Source organism: Magnolia sinica, chromosome 19 (genome assembly GCF_029962835.1).
Source record: "Magnolia sinica isolate HGM2019 chromosome 19, MsV1, whole genome shotgun sequence".
NCBI lineage: Eukaryota > Viridiplantae > Streptophyta > Magnoliopsida > Magnoliales > Magnoliaceae > Magnolia > Magnolia sinica.
The window spans coordinates 44,827,086-44,843,793 of NC_080591.1; the positions used below are offsets into that span (position 1 = coordinate 44,827,086).

Genomic DNA, 16,708 nt, shown 5'->3' on the forward strand with positions numbered 1-16,708 from the left:
TAAATGAACATGTAACCTCTATATTTATCATCATCATCCATGCCCCATCCCAACTAACTGGAGTTGGGCTACACAAATATTTATATTTTTAACAAACGAAAGAAAAAGCAAAAAGACATGCAACCAATGCCAAGTTCAGTGAATTCTTTGGAACCAATGGTAAACTTTAGTCAGCTGGGAGTGTTAGAATTGTGTGATCAAAGATCAGACAAAAATCCATTTCCAGGCCTTGAAAAATGACAGTTGGCAAAAGGTACAATGGTCCATATTTAGTGGAAGAATGGAAAAAGGTCAAAGACTGCTGATCTTCAAACCTCCCTCATCCTCATCTTAGCCCTCTCACAGCAAAAGATCTATGATGAGCTGCCCACCAAACATATCGACATTCTTTTTTGCAGGCTCTTGCGAATTAGGAATATAATTTTATAGAATATTCAAAAGCATAATACAAAGGTCACTGTTTGCCAAAAGGCTGTTTATTCAGGTCTCATTTTCTACAAATGGGGAAACAGATATTTGATAACCAACAGCAATGTGCATATAATATACCTGCTAACCCCACATCTTTTGGTTACTGAGACGATGATGAAAAAAACCCACCTTCAGATACTTCGAACCCCCCCCCCCCCAATCTTTCATTGGTTGAGCTCCCTTAAGTCCTACAAAAGGAAGAGAGACTGCACCCCAACAATGCCTATGAACAAAAATCTGGAGAGAGACTACCATAAATACACTGCCGTTAAGCCACCAGTTTCTACACCTGTCACCTTTTAGATGGGAATTTCTTTGTCACCTGTTTCTTCTTCATGAATTGCATTCTACCTACCAACTCAGAGAATGAGTTCTCCGAAGTCTTCGTGGTGGTCTTCGCTTCTCTTCCACTGGTATGAGATTTTCCATGAGCTGTAAAAACCATTCACTGTTAGTTTTGTAGTACATAGCTACTATCTTGTGGCCATTAAATCTTGTCTGCAACTTCAAAATGTCCATATTCATACACAAGTTTAATGACCACGGCCATCCTTGCGTAGAACATGGTGAGTGTAGGTAAATAAATAATATACAGAATGATCATGTAGTGTTCGACCGTAAGTGACAGGGAAGAGTGGGGCCCACGTGCTGTCTTAAAACTGAACGATATACTATTTGAAATGTGCAGTTTAGACCGAATCACACAGAAGACCACTGAGAAGAATCATAGGATTCTAATATGAATCATACAATCCAAAAGGTTATGGTGATCAAGAAACGTTATCCAATTTTCCTTTTATTTCTTTGTTTTGCTTTTTATTTTTTCTATTTAAACTCCATAAAGTCCTTTTATAAGGCTTTTCTCATACAACAAGATGGAAAAAAAAAAAAAAAAAAATCTTTTGGGAGGGTTTAGAGAGTTTGGGTATATTGTGTATTCCTTTTGATTCTTTGCCATCAGTGATCTAAATCAAGCACCATTTATCTCTGGAATGCTTCCACATGCAAGGAATCAACATACATTCTCTTGTGGGTCATGGCGGTAGGTTATGACCTCAAGTAAAAAAGAAACCTTAAACATTATTAGTCCTATTTTGTTTCTTTGGAGAGTTGGTTGTTGAGTGTTGTAGTGGTCGATTTGCGTAGTCATTGTAGTGAATCGTTTGGTGCAAGGTATTCATTAACAGTAGTGATGGCCATAATGACAACTGTTCAAAGCATTATGTAATGGCCCCATAATGGTTGTTTTTTTTTTTTTAGCAAAAAATCCGAAGAAATACATGGAAATCCCAAAATTTGAGAAGCTTTCACATAGTACCTTTTTTTTTTTTTTTTTTTTGATGGTGTAACAGTCCATTCTTTGGTAGAATGTTGCCTTGGGTTGTCTAATGATTCTATTAACCTGATATGTTTAGATTGACTACAAAACTCATATATTTAATTTTCTAAATATTTAATGTCAATAATTCAATGTAAATAAACTTACATGAGCCTCCGCTTTTACCGTACCAAGCTCATATAACTAGGTGGGGGTAAAGATGCTTAAGCAATTGGGAGACTTCTCATTATGGCCATCTTCTGGGGCCATTTGGAAAGAACAAAATGGCTGGTGCTTTAGGAATGAGGAAGCTTCGATCGATGGGGTGGTTCTTATCATTAAGGGTCTCATTTTCGCTTGGGCTCCATATGTTAAAGCGGCCAAGGTGGCTACACCCTTGTTTGCCTTTTTGTTTGTGTAGTTTGTATTCTTTTGTGATCTCTTAGAAAAAAAAAAAAAAAACAAACAAACAAACAAACCTTATATGAGCATGAATGTAATGATGGGAAAGTATTTTACCACAAACATTCAGACAACCATAGATGTTAATGCATGAAACTATGAAGTATAAAATGAACACATAAGTCATAACTAAGGTTTTCAATGGGCCAGGTTGGCTGGCGTCAAGCTAGATTCGAGCTTAAAACTCTAGCCCGTTTATTAAGTGGGACAAGCTAGGACTTAGCTGTCCAAAAGCCGTTTCAAAATTTACACATCCCCGTGCGCCCCCCCCCCCCCCGGGACTTGTCACTCTGATGCTCAGGCCAGACAACAGGCCATGGGCGGCAAAGTCGATGCTTCGAGGTCTAGCAGTAGCAACACGATCACCGCCATCAAATATTTCGATCTCGGAGCCCCAACATTAGTTGTGGTGAGAAAGACATGGGGAAAACCAAAGGTTTTTAACAGATAGGGTACACCACAAGCACGTGCCCTGCCCGGGCTCAGGCTAGGTTTGGACTTGCGTTCATAAATGCGAGCTACGCTTGCACAGAGATTGGCTCAACCCTAACGACCCATTGACACCCCCAATCATAACTCATAAGTGATAAAGTAATGTCCAGTGTTCGAGTTGTCGGTATCGCCAAAAGTTTCGCTGGCCAGAGATAAAGATAAAATATCGTTATCACCGATAATATCGCTGATAACCGGAAATGAGGGGGAGCATGGGAAGAAGGGTGAATTTTTTTAGTGAAACTTCAGGAGGTGTCTAAATACACATATTTGCATATTTAGGAATTAAATAAATAATAAATAAATAAAAGTATAAAAAATTTTAATTTAATGAGGCCTAAAAGCATATGCTGTTATAATAAATCCAACATTCTAATATATCCTTTCATCTATCCAACCATCCATCCAACCCATCTATACATCCAACCATCCCACCCATCCATCCACCCATCTAACCCATCCATCAATCCATCCATCCATCCAACTATCCAATCCATTTATCTACCCATCCATCAACTCATCCAAATTCTATTCCATCCATCCATCCAACCATCCCATCTATCCATCTCATCTATACATCCAACCATCTATCCAAACATCCATCCCATCTATACATCCAACCATCCATCCATCCCATATACCCATCAATCCAACTATTCATTACATAATCCATACAGATAGGTTTTTTTAATATTTTTTCATTAAATACATTATTAATTTATATTTAAAAAATATTTTAAAGTAAATCCAAAAATAAAAATGAATAATGTAATCCTTTACTTTCCTTTAAATGGCCCCCAGTGGGTCCTAATAGGCCCCATTAGGCTAGCCCATCCTCATCACGTAATAAATCAGACTACAAGGGGCCTATTTAAAGAAATAAATAAATAATTTATTTTATCTCAAAAATAGATTTATTTTATTTAAATATAAAAAATAGATTTTATATACAAGCACTTAGAAATTGAACACATGGCACACACGTGTCAAATTAAATTGTCCAAGTTATGGTACCCTACGTAGCCATATCATGAATCCAAATTAAGCTTTTTTTAATCACTAAGTATCTCGGTTGGTGGGCATTTATTAGATTGTTAAAATAAATAAATAAATAAATAAAATCCAATGCTCTTCATTTTTAACCCATGAACTAACATGATCTGGCAAAATGAATGGACGAGATGGATTTCTGACAAACATCATGGTGGGCCCCATGGCCCCCACCTAACTTCTTAGGCATGAAATTCCTGCGAAAGGCGTTGAGTGGCTGAAGAAATAGGAAGCAAATTGCATGGTGTGCGCAGACCACCATCCTCTATATTGACGTCATCAAGTTTTGTGGGCCCAATATGATCCATGTTATATCCAAACCGTTGTCCATTGGGCGAGATATTTTTAGGACTTGAACAAAAAACAAGACATATCCAAAACTTCAAGTGGACCACACTATAGAAAGCAATGGGGATTGAATGACAGCCACTGAAAATTTCTTAGGGGTCATAAGTTTTGGATCAATCTTATATTTGTTTTTAACCCTTCATCAAGGTATGTGTGACCTTATGAACAAGTTGGATGGAAAATAAACATCATGATGGGCCCTAAGAAGGTTTCAATGGTGGGAATCACTGTCCCCATTGATTTCTGTGGTGTAGTCCACTTAAGATTTGGATCTGTTTCATTTTTGGGCTGAAGCCCTAAAACGATCTCGCGAAATGGAAGGACGGTTTGGATATAGAAAAAATAATAATAATGGTGGGGCCCATAGAACTTGGTGGCATCAACACACAATAGAGGTTGGTGCGTGGCACACCATGCAATCCGCTTCCGCTGAACCATCAACAGAGTGGTATAGAACTTGGCCGTGGAGCCCACCTCAATATGTGTTGTATATCTACACTGTCCGTCTGTTCTGCTAGCTCATTTTAGGACAGGAGCCGAAAAAATGAAACAAATCCAAATCTCAGGTGGACCAATGACCACACTACAAGAAACAATGGTCACTGACCACTAAAAACTTTTTGTGGGCCACGAAAGCTTTGGATCATACTAATAATTGTGTTTTCCCTTCATCCAGGTCTGTGCGACCTTATGAACAGCTTACATGCGAAATAAATATTACGGTGGACCCTTTAAAGTTTTTAATGGTGGGTATTTAATGACCACTGTTTCTTGTGGTGTAGTCCACCTGAGATCTGGCTATGCTTCGTTTTTCCATGTCGGCATATGTCCTAATATGACATGGAAAAACCAATGGATGGCGTAGATATACAATTCACACATTGAGGTGGGCCCTATAGAGTCGTCGCCCGTCCTTATTAAAAAGGGAACTCGATTCTTTTAAAACTCTAAAAATCCTCCGTAAACAAAGAGAAGCAGAAACCCTAAAATCCTCCATAAGAGAAGGGAAACCGAAACCCTTTTCCTTTTTTAACACTAAAATCCAGTTTGAAACATCTATAACGTTGATTCTCACTGGAAAAATGGAGATTTTTTTTACAGAAATCCAGCAAGTTTACAGAAAACTCGCTGAGATTTTTAAAATTCATTACCCTAATGGAAGACTCGTGGGTTTATTTCGTACTTTTGAAGACCGAAGTTGTTGATCCACAATCCAACCACCGAAGATCTTCCAAAACTCATCAAAAGGTATTTTCTATTTTTAAATTTTAAAAAAAAAAAATCCAGTATTTAGGCTAGACATATGCTCGATTTTATCGCAGACAATCACCGACAATGTCGAAATTTCGCCTTTTATCGGAAAATCGAAAAAAAAAATCGGCAAAATCTCGTTGATATCTAGTAGAGATTCGAAATTTGGGGTTTTCGTTATCGATGAGCAACCGATACCGAAAATATCGGCGATAATTCGATATTATCGCCGATAATTTAAACACTGGTAATGTCAAAATCCAAAAGATGCATAAATACAAAAAAATTTACAAACCATTCAATAATTGTCACCTCTACATCGTCATCATCCAACAACGCATATGGAACAACTGCTGCATATCCATAATAACCATCGCCTAGAGGGAAAGATCATGTCAATGAAACCCACGGATGACTTATCATGATCATCATTGTCACTAGGCATAAGTTGTGTCGAACCTACATAAGTATAGTAACCAGTGCCAAACAAAAGCCCAATCATAGGCGATTGGATAACGACCATCTGTGCGAACTTCGATGTTGGACTTCCATACATTCAATAGGCCTTCATATCAACCTTTTGCCTACGTTAACACCCAATAGAACCTTCCTTGAACCCATGTCTCCCAAACTTTGGTCATTGACATGTTTTCCTCCTTAGTCTCTTGTAGTAATAGAATGTCTAATTTCCTTGTACTAGTATTTTCATTGCCAGCATCCACGCCTCACTGCTCAGCCCTTTCACATTCCACGGTATGACTATTCATTGAGTAATAACTACAGTTGATAGCCCTTTATTTGCCTTCGACCTCTCAGGCCCTCTTGAATCGAAGTTGTTGGAGGAGATCAGACTTTTGAGCTCCCTTGAACCCTTTGGTTTCTTCTCTTGGAGACATTTCTCGGGACTGCTATAATTTCCCTTCCATTGGTTGAGAATTCTAATGATGTTCTATCAACTTGACCACCTTAGCCAGTTTCTTCGAGACCCATAGTATGGAATTTAATTTTCTTCCCATATTAATGAAAGCCTTTCAACAGGGTGCATTTTTTGGTAGACACCATAGCTATTTATCTTTATTCTCTATACGTTATAATGAAAAGCAATAAACAAAGTGGCAACTCCAAGGTCCATTCAATGACCAAGAAGCCTCTGTCAAACAAGGCTACTCAACAGCCAAAGTTCTATTTCAGGCTCGGGCTTCTAGTAAGGCGAACCTAAAGGCCCCTGCCATGGTTGACATGCAATTCAACGCCTACGCAACCACCAACATTACCGCACAACAGAAGACGGTGGTCACTGTCAGAGTTTTTCAGCCTCCTTTGGGTCACGTCCAGCTGGCCGCAAAGGATAGGCCCCTTCCACCAATTCTAGCAACGCCTTGGAACACTTCCTATATAGATCCCTTCACTTCTATGCATATTAGTTCTCTACCTTTATCTCAAACCTTGCCTTCAATGCTTTCTTGTACCGAGGAAGATGGGAGTAGTTGACTCCCCTCAAAGGCTAAGAGAAGAAAACTTGGATCGAAGTATTTGAGGGAACCATTGAGTATGGTCCACCAAATGCTCCAGGGTTTGGAACATAATGCATCTGACATGGTTGTGCCAGCTCTAAAGACAGGCTTAGCTTATTCCCCCCATTTGTGGGACACCACTTTCCTAAATCTCTTTTTGCCTCTCTTAATCTTTAAAACTATTGTTGTCCCCTATTTTCCCAAAGCAGTTCTTTAAAATTGCTTGATGCCCCTGGTACTCGAAACCTTCTTGGGTGTCCTAGTTTTTGAAACCCACTTGCACTTGTCAAGGCTTGAGTATAGATAACATCTAAGTAGCAGATTTAGTGAGTCCAGGGGGACTTGTTAAATCAATAGGTTGGGCATCCTACACGTTTCCTTCTAAAACGTTGTGCAAGTACACAAAAATATGTGAAAATAATGGGTCTAGCTCGACCTATGGTTGTTTCTCTATTGCACCATCTGGCATCTCCTGTTGCATTGGGATTTCTAAAACCATACATTTGTCCTCCTGCCCACTTCCTCTTATTGGCATGTGTACCCTAGTTGTAGTTGCCACTAGCTTTAATGTTAATTGCCACTCCAATTGCCCTGCCTTCAAGCTTGAGAACACCTCCTGGGACCCCTCATTTGATGGTTTAGCTTATTACAACAGAGCCATCGAACCCTCTTGTTTCGTGCACTAGCTAACTCGACAGCTAGGATCCTCTCATGTTAATTGCCTGCATGGGACAACTATCCTCTATCATTCTTGCTTATGGCCCAACAAGTCTTCGGTGAGGCACTTGCTTCCACATGGGCCACTCAATTGTCGCAGACCATCTTCTCTGTCGTTTCTTCACCATCGGCTCCTTTTGCTGCATCTGCGTTTTCAACTGGAACTCTGGTCGTTTTTCATCGGAATGGAATGTTTGATACTCCATGAATCTTAATTATTCCACTCGGAGCTCCCAAATTATCACATGAACCATATTGATACAAGCAATCTTCTCAACAGATCCTGTATAAACCAGGAATTAAAGATGAAATTTCATCCAATATTTTCCTATATATGGAAAAACAATAAAATAAAATTTAAAATAAAATAAAAATAAAAAACCCCACCGAAAAGTCCTTCAAAAATCACCATATAATGCAAAACTGAGATTTACCAAAAGATCTGTCCTAAGGTACCTAAATCACCAACCATGCCTTGTGGTCCAACTGGTTGGACTCGACATGCGCGCACGCGCGCACACGCACGCACAGTGTTCAGGTCTCTTGCGTGCAAGACCACAGGAGACCGTGTGTGCAAAGTGGGGTTGGGCTCGGATGGGCCACTGTGATGTTAATGTGGAATCCACTTTGACCAAAAGATGCATCGGTCCATTTTAGGCCCAAGGCCCAAACATCAAGGTGGTCCATGATTCAAGTGGGCCATACTAAGGGAAATAGTTAGGAGAGGGCCATCCACCCTTGATTTTTCCAGGGCCCACTGTGATGATTACATAAAATCCACTTCAACCATTAGGTAAGTCAACCAAAGTTAGGTATAGAACCAACAAATCAAGCCGACTTGTGATTCAGGTGGACAAAACCAAAGAAATCAATTGGGAGAGACTTTGACCGTTGACATTTTTCAAAGCACACCATGATGATTATATGAAATCCACTCCAACCATTAGATGCCTCACTAAAATTTAGGCTTAGGTCCCAAAAATCAGGCCCATTTGCGATTCAGGTGGGTCACATGAAGGGAAACAGTTTGGAGGTTAAGCATTGCCCTATACGTTGTTTCCAATCGTGTGGTCCACCTGAATCATGGATAGGGCTAATTAGAGTTGGACACCGAGCCAATCTAAGACAAGTTGTGCCAAGCTCGACTCAGTTTAGCCAGTGGCTTACCTTGGCTCAAATTCGCTTTGGCTTGGTCCTCGAGCCATACAGGCCAGCTCGAGTCGAGTTCAAGTTATTGTGTATATATATATATATATATATAGAGAGAGAGAGAGAGAGAGAGAATATATATATATATAGAGAGAGAGAGAGAGTCATGCTCACCAACGCACGTGCACAACTTTGCACACGGGTCATGGGCGTCTAATCTGAACGGTCCATGTGATGCGGAATCCCATGAAACCCCAAGGGACAAATTTTCACCCTGATCTAAAATTCTGGTGCGCCATAGCAAAGAGAAATGCAAATCAAGGGAGGAAACTGTTTTCATTTTTCATGGCCCACCAAAGTTTAGGATCAAAGTAAAACTTGGGCCTGGGGGGTTTCATGAGGTGCTGCTTCACATGGACGGTTCAGATTTTGGATCCACATCACGTATGATGGGTTTTCAATATATATATATATATATATATATATATATATATATATATATGAGAAATGCTCACACACAACTAGTTGGACCATTCAAATTGGTCCAACTAGTTGGTCCAACTAGCCGTGCATTAAATGAAAAAACACCTCTTTTTATTCACATATAATGCCTCCTTATGAGAGGGTACATGGCATCAAGTTTTATATAGGTACAATGGGAACACGTCACATATCCATTTCGTTTATCAAATAAGACATACTAATTCAATTTTATTTGCAAAATATTAGTAAATAATACTAATCACTTCAACCACACATGCAAGTTGAATCTTCTAACAATACAATTTTCTCGTAGAAGAATATCTTACTATTAATAATAGAAAAATAATATTTTATATATTTCAAATGCTTATATACTTATAAGGGACCATAATAACTATTTAACGAACCGAATTTGTTACACATATGATAGATTTCCCTAATAAATCACAAGCGTATAACTTCTCTAAATATTCCATTTTCTTTTAATACAATCTTCCTCATCCTGCTCTTTCTCTCTCTTCATTTAATCCCACTCTCCTTTATTAATGCTCTCTCCCTGTATTATTGGAAACGGAAGCCCAATGCATCCGGCTGTAACCGGAAGCTAGGTGGGGCCCACTCAAATGTTTGTGATAAATCTATCTTGCTCATCGGTTTTTCTAGATCATGCTAAGACATGAACCCAACAATTATATAGATCCAAAACTCGAGTGGGCCACACGACAAGAAAATGTGAGGATTGAATTTCTACCGTTGAAACATTCATGCGGCCACAAGTTTTGGCTCATGCTAATTTTTATTATTATATAATTTCAGTCCATCCTAGTAGGGATGACACCATGAATGATACGGACGGCAATTATACATCACAGTGGACTATTGAGGTTTCAACGGTAGGAATTCCCTACCCACTTTTTTTTTTTTTTTTTCAATCGTGCAGCCCACATGAGTTTTGTATCTGCCTCATTTTTGGGCCCATATTCTAAGATGATTTGGAAAAACAGATGGATAGGATAGATTTATCACGAACATCACGATGTGCCCCACCTAGCTTCCCATCCAAGGAAGTTGCTGAGGACGACTTTGGCTACATCCATTAGAAACGAACGCCTCCATCGTTGCCCAGGAACTCGCATTAGGTACTAATCCCGCCAGGCAGGAGCTCTAAGCTTAGATTTTTGTTTTCCCTTCATCCAGGTCTATGTGACCTTATGAACAGGTTGGATGGAAAATAAACATCATTGTGGGCCCTAGGAATGTGTCAATGATTGACGTTAAACATCCATTATTTCCTATGGTGTGGTCCAATTGAGATTTGAATCTTCCTCATTTTTTAGGCAATTGCACTAAAATGATATGTAAAAACTGACTAACGGCCTAGATATACAGCACATATATCATGGTGGGCCATATTGCTAGAGAAACACTCACCGCCGTTGTTGCTTGCATAACACCTAATCCACTTATCACTGTTCTCGAGAGAAATTAACAATTTTATGGAAACTAACAATGGTTTGATGGACGTCCACCTTTCATTTTTTGAAAAGGCCCACCATGATATGTTCAAGAGATCCATTGGGATCATTAGATGTATCATGTCATGTTGGGCTTGGAGCCAAAATAAAAAATAAAATCAAGCTAATCAATTATTTAAGTTGGTCATACCAATTGAAATAGTTGGGAGAGATGTCCAATCTTGATTTCTACAAAGCCCACTATGATGAGAATGTAAAATCTATTCCAACCATTAGTTGTCCCACTAAATTTTAGGCCTTGTACCCAAAACTCAGGCTCATAAGTAATTCAAGTGGGCTACACCAAGAGAAAGAGCTTAGGGGGTGAGCTTTCTATCTACACTTTTTTCAATTGTGTGGTTCACGTAAACCAAGGATGGGGGGACTCTTTTTTGCATGGGGTCTAACATGCAGTGACTCACCTAATGATTGGGTGGATTTCACATTAATGCTACAATGGGGCCCACCCAAACAAACTACTTTTCATCGATCATATGAAAAGATTTATTAACATTAACTACTTATTAAATGACACAGCTAGTTGGACCAATTTTAATTGTCCAACTAGTTGTGTGTGAGCATCTCTCTCTCTCTCTCTCTCTCTCTCTCTCTCTCTCTCTCTCTCTCTCTCTATATATATATATATAGAGAGAGAGAGAGAGAGCCGAGCCGAACCGAGTCAAGTTGGGGCCGAGCTTCGAGCCGAGCCAAGTCGAGCTTAGCTCGAATTTTTTTTTAGCACAATTAAACAGCTTGGCTCGTCTGAACCCAGCTTTCGAGCCGAGCCGAGCGAGTTAACCGAGCTACCTCAGTTCATGTCCAGCTCTAGGGCCGATATTTGGGATTTCACATAAACATCAAGGTGGGCTCACCCGAGCCACCGACCACCGCAAATAAGGTCTCCTAGGCATTTGCTCACAGGAGACCATTACACTATATGTATGTTTGTATGTGTGTATATAAATACAAATTTCATTACTTTGGATATGTGTAATCCAATTAATGATCGAGCCAGCCTCGTTTTTTGGCCATGGTACATGCACGGTAACACAAACCTAAGGAACAACCTAGATCTTTAATGGAATTGGATGACAACGCTAGGCTTTGGTGAGCAACTTTGGCCCATCAGAGCCTGGGCCTGACTCAGGTATCAGTTATACTTTGCGATCTGGGCTTGGATAGAGCTCGGAGCTTGGCCTAACATGAAACCACCCATTTGACAGCCCTAGTTATTTGAAGTGCTGCTGGTCCAGTGTTTCTTTAACGGAATCAACATACAAGGATTGATTGCCGTCTCGAAAAGAAGTCACTAGAGAGAATCACCCCTTCTAATCTCAAGAAAGAATTTGGAAGCTAAATTTGAGCGAAGAGATTAACCTAGAATTGGCAAATATTCTAACACTGAAAGAGATTTCTTGGAGTTAAAAATCTATTCAGCTCAAAGTTGGTGATTAGCATACCACCTTCTGCCAAATGGCTAATGCATGGAGGAGAAATGGCACCTTAAAACTTTTGGGCAGGAGAGGCTAATTGGAAATCAAGGTGAGGGTGAAGATGTAGTAGTTAGGTTCCTCCAACGCTTCTGCATGAAAGAAAAGGGATCAAGGCCCTTGTGCTGATTAGTTTGTTTGAAGCATATATAAAATCCTTATTAGAGATATTGGAAGAGGAAATAGTTAAGTAATTTCCACATTCCAAGGTGCCTTTGTCTAGGGGCGACAAATAATGGATGGTATCCATATCGTGAAGGAATTGTTGATTTCATGAAGGGAAAAGTCAACCCAGGCGTTGTTTGCAAAGTCTACAAGGTCAGCTGGCCATTCATCCTTTATCGTTTGGGCACAACAGGCTTTGGTCAAAAAATGGCAAAGATGGATCGGGTCATGCATCTCCTCGGCATTCTTCTCAATCATCATTATTGGTTCCCTGAAAGGCAATTCAGGAGGTCTAGAGGTCTCCACAGGGGGATTCACTCTTCCTTTTCTTATTTTTCACTGTGTCCAACAATTAAACATGATGGGACACCCTTATTTCCCGTCTTTCATGTATTTTTCAAGCAGTACTTTTACATCTTCAACCTCCACCTTAAGAAAAAGTATTCCAGATTTCATGAGAACATGGGAGCTTTAAACTAGGTCAGAAGATAGATATGGACTTTATAAGTGCAGAAAAGGACCTTAACAAAATTAAATGCAAAGCATTCTAGGCACACTTTGGACCCAAACTCCTATCCCCTTCCACCTTGTATTGATAGTAACTTACCTTAACTTGACATCATTTTATGTAGCAATATCGTCCATGGGTCCTTTTTGCTATAATTTTCTCTCCATCCTCCTTGTCAGGGCCTTGTGAATGCAAATAGTAACTCGGCCCTCCAGTTTCATAAAAAGTTTCATTTCGTTGTACTTTTCCCTCTTCCAAGCACTAAGCAACAAACCATTGTACTCTTCTTATGCTTTAGGTGGTGCTTCATTCAGAAGACACTGTTGTAATGTTGATTTTACAATATTTAGAACAAAGATGTGGTTTATTGTTGTGATACATAGGAGCACGATGCTGCCACAGTTTTTCCATAATTCACATGGCGTGAAATTTCTAACCCACAAAAAATCCACTACCATAGTACTCCAACACCACCAAAATGTCCATACTAAGGTTTTCCATATCATTATCACGTATGTATTGCACCACAGTTTTTCATTCAGAAGACACTGTTGTAATGTTGATTTTACAATATTTAGAGTGAAGATGTGGTTTATTGTTGTGATTCATAGGAGCACGATGCCGCCACAGTTTTTCCATAATTCACATGGCGTGAAATTTCTAACCCACAAAAAATCCACTACCATAGTACTCCAACACCACCAAAATGTCCATACCAAGGTTTTCCATATCATTATCATGTATGTATTGCACCCTTGGGATCCAGATAAATATCAGTTATTGCATAAAATATATCGGTTGTATCACATAATGTGTCGTTGTTGGGAAACATGGGGATACATTGCGAAATTGGTTGAATTTTTCGATGAAATTTTAGGGATTATTTAAAAAGACATCAATACACACTTAGAAATCAAAACATTACCAAAAAAAAAAAAAAAACAAATATATATAATAGGTTCCTTCTTATGAGGTCGTAATCGATGCGTTGTCTGACTAAACCGATGCTAGTATATTCAAAGCATTGTTGTTAAATCACATAAAATCGCATAAGTCAGGTCGATGACTTATGCCATCACATAATCGCACAAGTGATCGCTTAGGCTAATGACTTTTTTCTTTTTCTTTTTAATTTAAAAAAATCTAAAAAATGGTAAAAGAAAATGGAAAAAAACATTAAAAAAATCTCAAATTTTAAGAAAAAATGTCTAATTATTAAAAGTAATTGGATTGGGTTTATTTACTATTTCATTTTAGTTTGACCTAAACCATCTATACGTTGAGTTATATTATATTATATATAACAAAACAAATTTAAATAATCAACAAGTTACACTAAGAAAAAAATAATTATTGAAAACTACAAACGTAGAAATTGTATTGATAACTTGAATCTTGATGAGTTGATGCATACAACACAAGTTACAAGTTACAATATTACAATCTACAAGAAATTTGACCATTGGCCATTATGCCATCGCATACTAGAGTATGACATGGTTATGCCATTATGACATCACATACTTTAGTAAGTCATGGCATACTTCCTGGCATATGCGACCATGGCATATGTGATCTGAGCAAATGTATGCGATTGTGCGATGGCATAATGGCATAACCATGGCATATGTGATCCGATTGCATAATCGCTTATACGATCGCACATGACAACACTGATTAAAAGTTTATTCATATAATTTATAAATTTAACAAGACATGTATAGAAACACAAGTGATACAATGAAAAGCAAAAAAAAAAAAAGTAGAAAACTACAAACATACATGTGAATAATGCATGTGGTTGTGGCTTAGACCCATAAAGTTGCGTGGTGGGTGGCTCAAAATCATCATGTTCATCTCGGAGGGGCTAGGTATAGTACCACTGCTTCACAAACTAACAATATTATGCCCAAGTCATAGTAAAATGATACCAGTGAAGATACTCTTTAACATAATACTGGCACTCATCTCCGATTTGAGAAATTTTGAGAAATTTTCAAATTGTATACAAATTTTTGAAAATCAGCCCATCTTCCCCCAAATCCCAAAATTAAAGTATATATGATGATGATTTCATCAAAAACTCTTGAATACTCTGAAATGAGGGCCAATTGATCATTGATGAAAGTGGAATTTCAACAAAAAATAAAAATAAAAAAAAAATCACATTTTTAATTAATTTTAATTTAAAAAAATATTTTTTTCTAAAAATCCCAAAATTACCAAGAACCACTAGATCAGGTTACATACATGTTTGATTTTGTGTTTGAACACAACGATTGCAACCAATTTACGAGAAATTGGAAATTTTCAATTTTTCTCAATTTTCCGTAACTCGGCTCATCTCTCCCAAATCTTGAAATCAAAGCTCCAAATCCATGATTTTTCATGCAAAACATGAAGAATTATAGATTTGTAACCATTTGACATTGATTTAATATGATTTATAGTAATTTAAAAAAAAATGATTGAAAAAAAAAGAGCTCGTCAGATTGAACAGGCAAGATATATCGACATTACCTATGCGTTTTGTATTGCACGGCTGGGATATAAGATACGGGCATTGTTCAGAGTATCCTTGATATTATCGAAATATCCCCGGTATTATCTGTATCTCCAGCTTGGCGATACCGATAACACTGGTAGCAATACCGATAACACCGGTATTATCAGAAATTCCATGTATCACCAATGTTTTCAAATTGCATATGTGATCACACAATCACATATGCCATGGCATTTTTTAAAATAATAAAAAATTGAAAAAAAAAATCTTAAAAAATAGGAAAAACTTGCCTAATTAGTACGGTTATTTTACTTATTTCGTTATAGTTTGAGTGTTTCATTAAGTTATATATTTAATTACTTATATTATATAAATTTTCACAAAACAATCAACAAGCTACATTAAAAGAGAATAAACTTTGAACAAAGAAATTTTACTGATAAATGGATAACTTGAAACAACTTACAACTTAATTTACAAAAAAGTAAGCATTACTCACAAAATACAAAAAATAAACATACTTGAAATAATTGTAGAGAGATTAGAGTAAGAGAGGAGGTGTAAGAGAAAGAGTAAGAGATTAGAGCTTTGGAGTAAAGAATAGTGAAAATGGAGTGGATATGAGTGCCTACTTATAGGCAAAAGTTCTCCAAATTGAAAAAAAAAAAAAAAAAAAGTTTGCTTCTACTCTGGCTATTGGGAAATATGCGATCGGATATTGGTCGCATACAAAAATATGCCATGGCATACTTACCAAGATCGCATATGCCATCATGGCATACGCGATTCGATCCAGAGTACGCGCATATGCAATCACATTTGACAACTATGGATATCATTGATTCATCGATAAGTATCGCCAATGTATCAACATATTTTCGACTGTGTAAATTCCAAGTGCCGCTTGTATCGGCAATGTATTGATATCTCCAATGTATCGCCAATATTTTTTATTGTGTAAATTGCGGGTGTCGCTTGCATTGCCAATGTTTCAGTGATATTTTAATAATATCACCATGTATTGATACAAAAATTTGCTTATTAAAAAAATTCCATTTCTTTTTTTATGGGCGCATGGTTGTATGTAGTGATCAAATTGTTAACGATATTATCATTTAATGCACCCCCCCCCCCCCAAAAAAAATGGAAACTTATTATGTATGCATTCTTTTAGCAATTTTTTCCTAAATATGCAAATATGTGTATTGTAGCATCCCTTTAAGTTTCACTGAAAATTTTCCATTGTTTTTCCCATGTTTCCCCCATATTC

General features: G+C 37.9%; 1 protein-coding gene across 3 annotated transcripts in view; it reads right to left on the bottom strand.

Annotated features, from left to right (window-relative positions):
* Positions 1-409: 409 nt before the first annotated feature.
* LOC131234347 (ABSCISIC ACID-INSENSITIVE 5-like protein 5) overlaps positions 410-16,708 on the bottom strand; it is a 37,718-nt gene continuing 21,419 nt past the window's right edge. For all 3 annotated transcript variants that reach the window (XM_058231159.1, XM_058231158.1, XM_058231157.1), the window contains one exon: positions 410-903. Coding sequence is in view for 1 of the 3 variants with exons in the window: in XM_058231157.1 (XP_058087140.1) it covers positions 823-903 (81 nt within the window). In the remaining 2 variants the exon portion in view is untranslated. The remainder of the gene's footprint in view (positions 904-16,708) is intronic.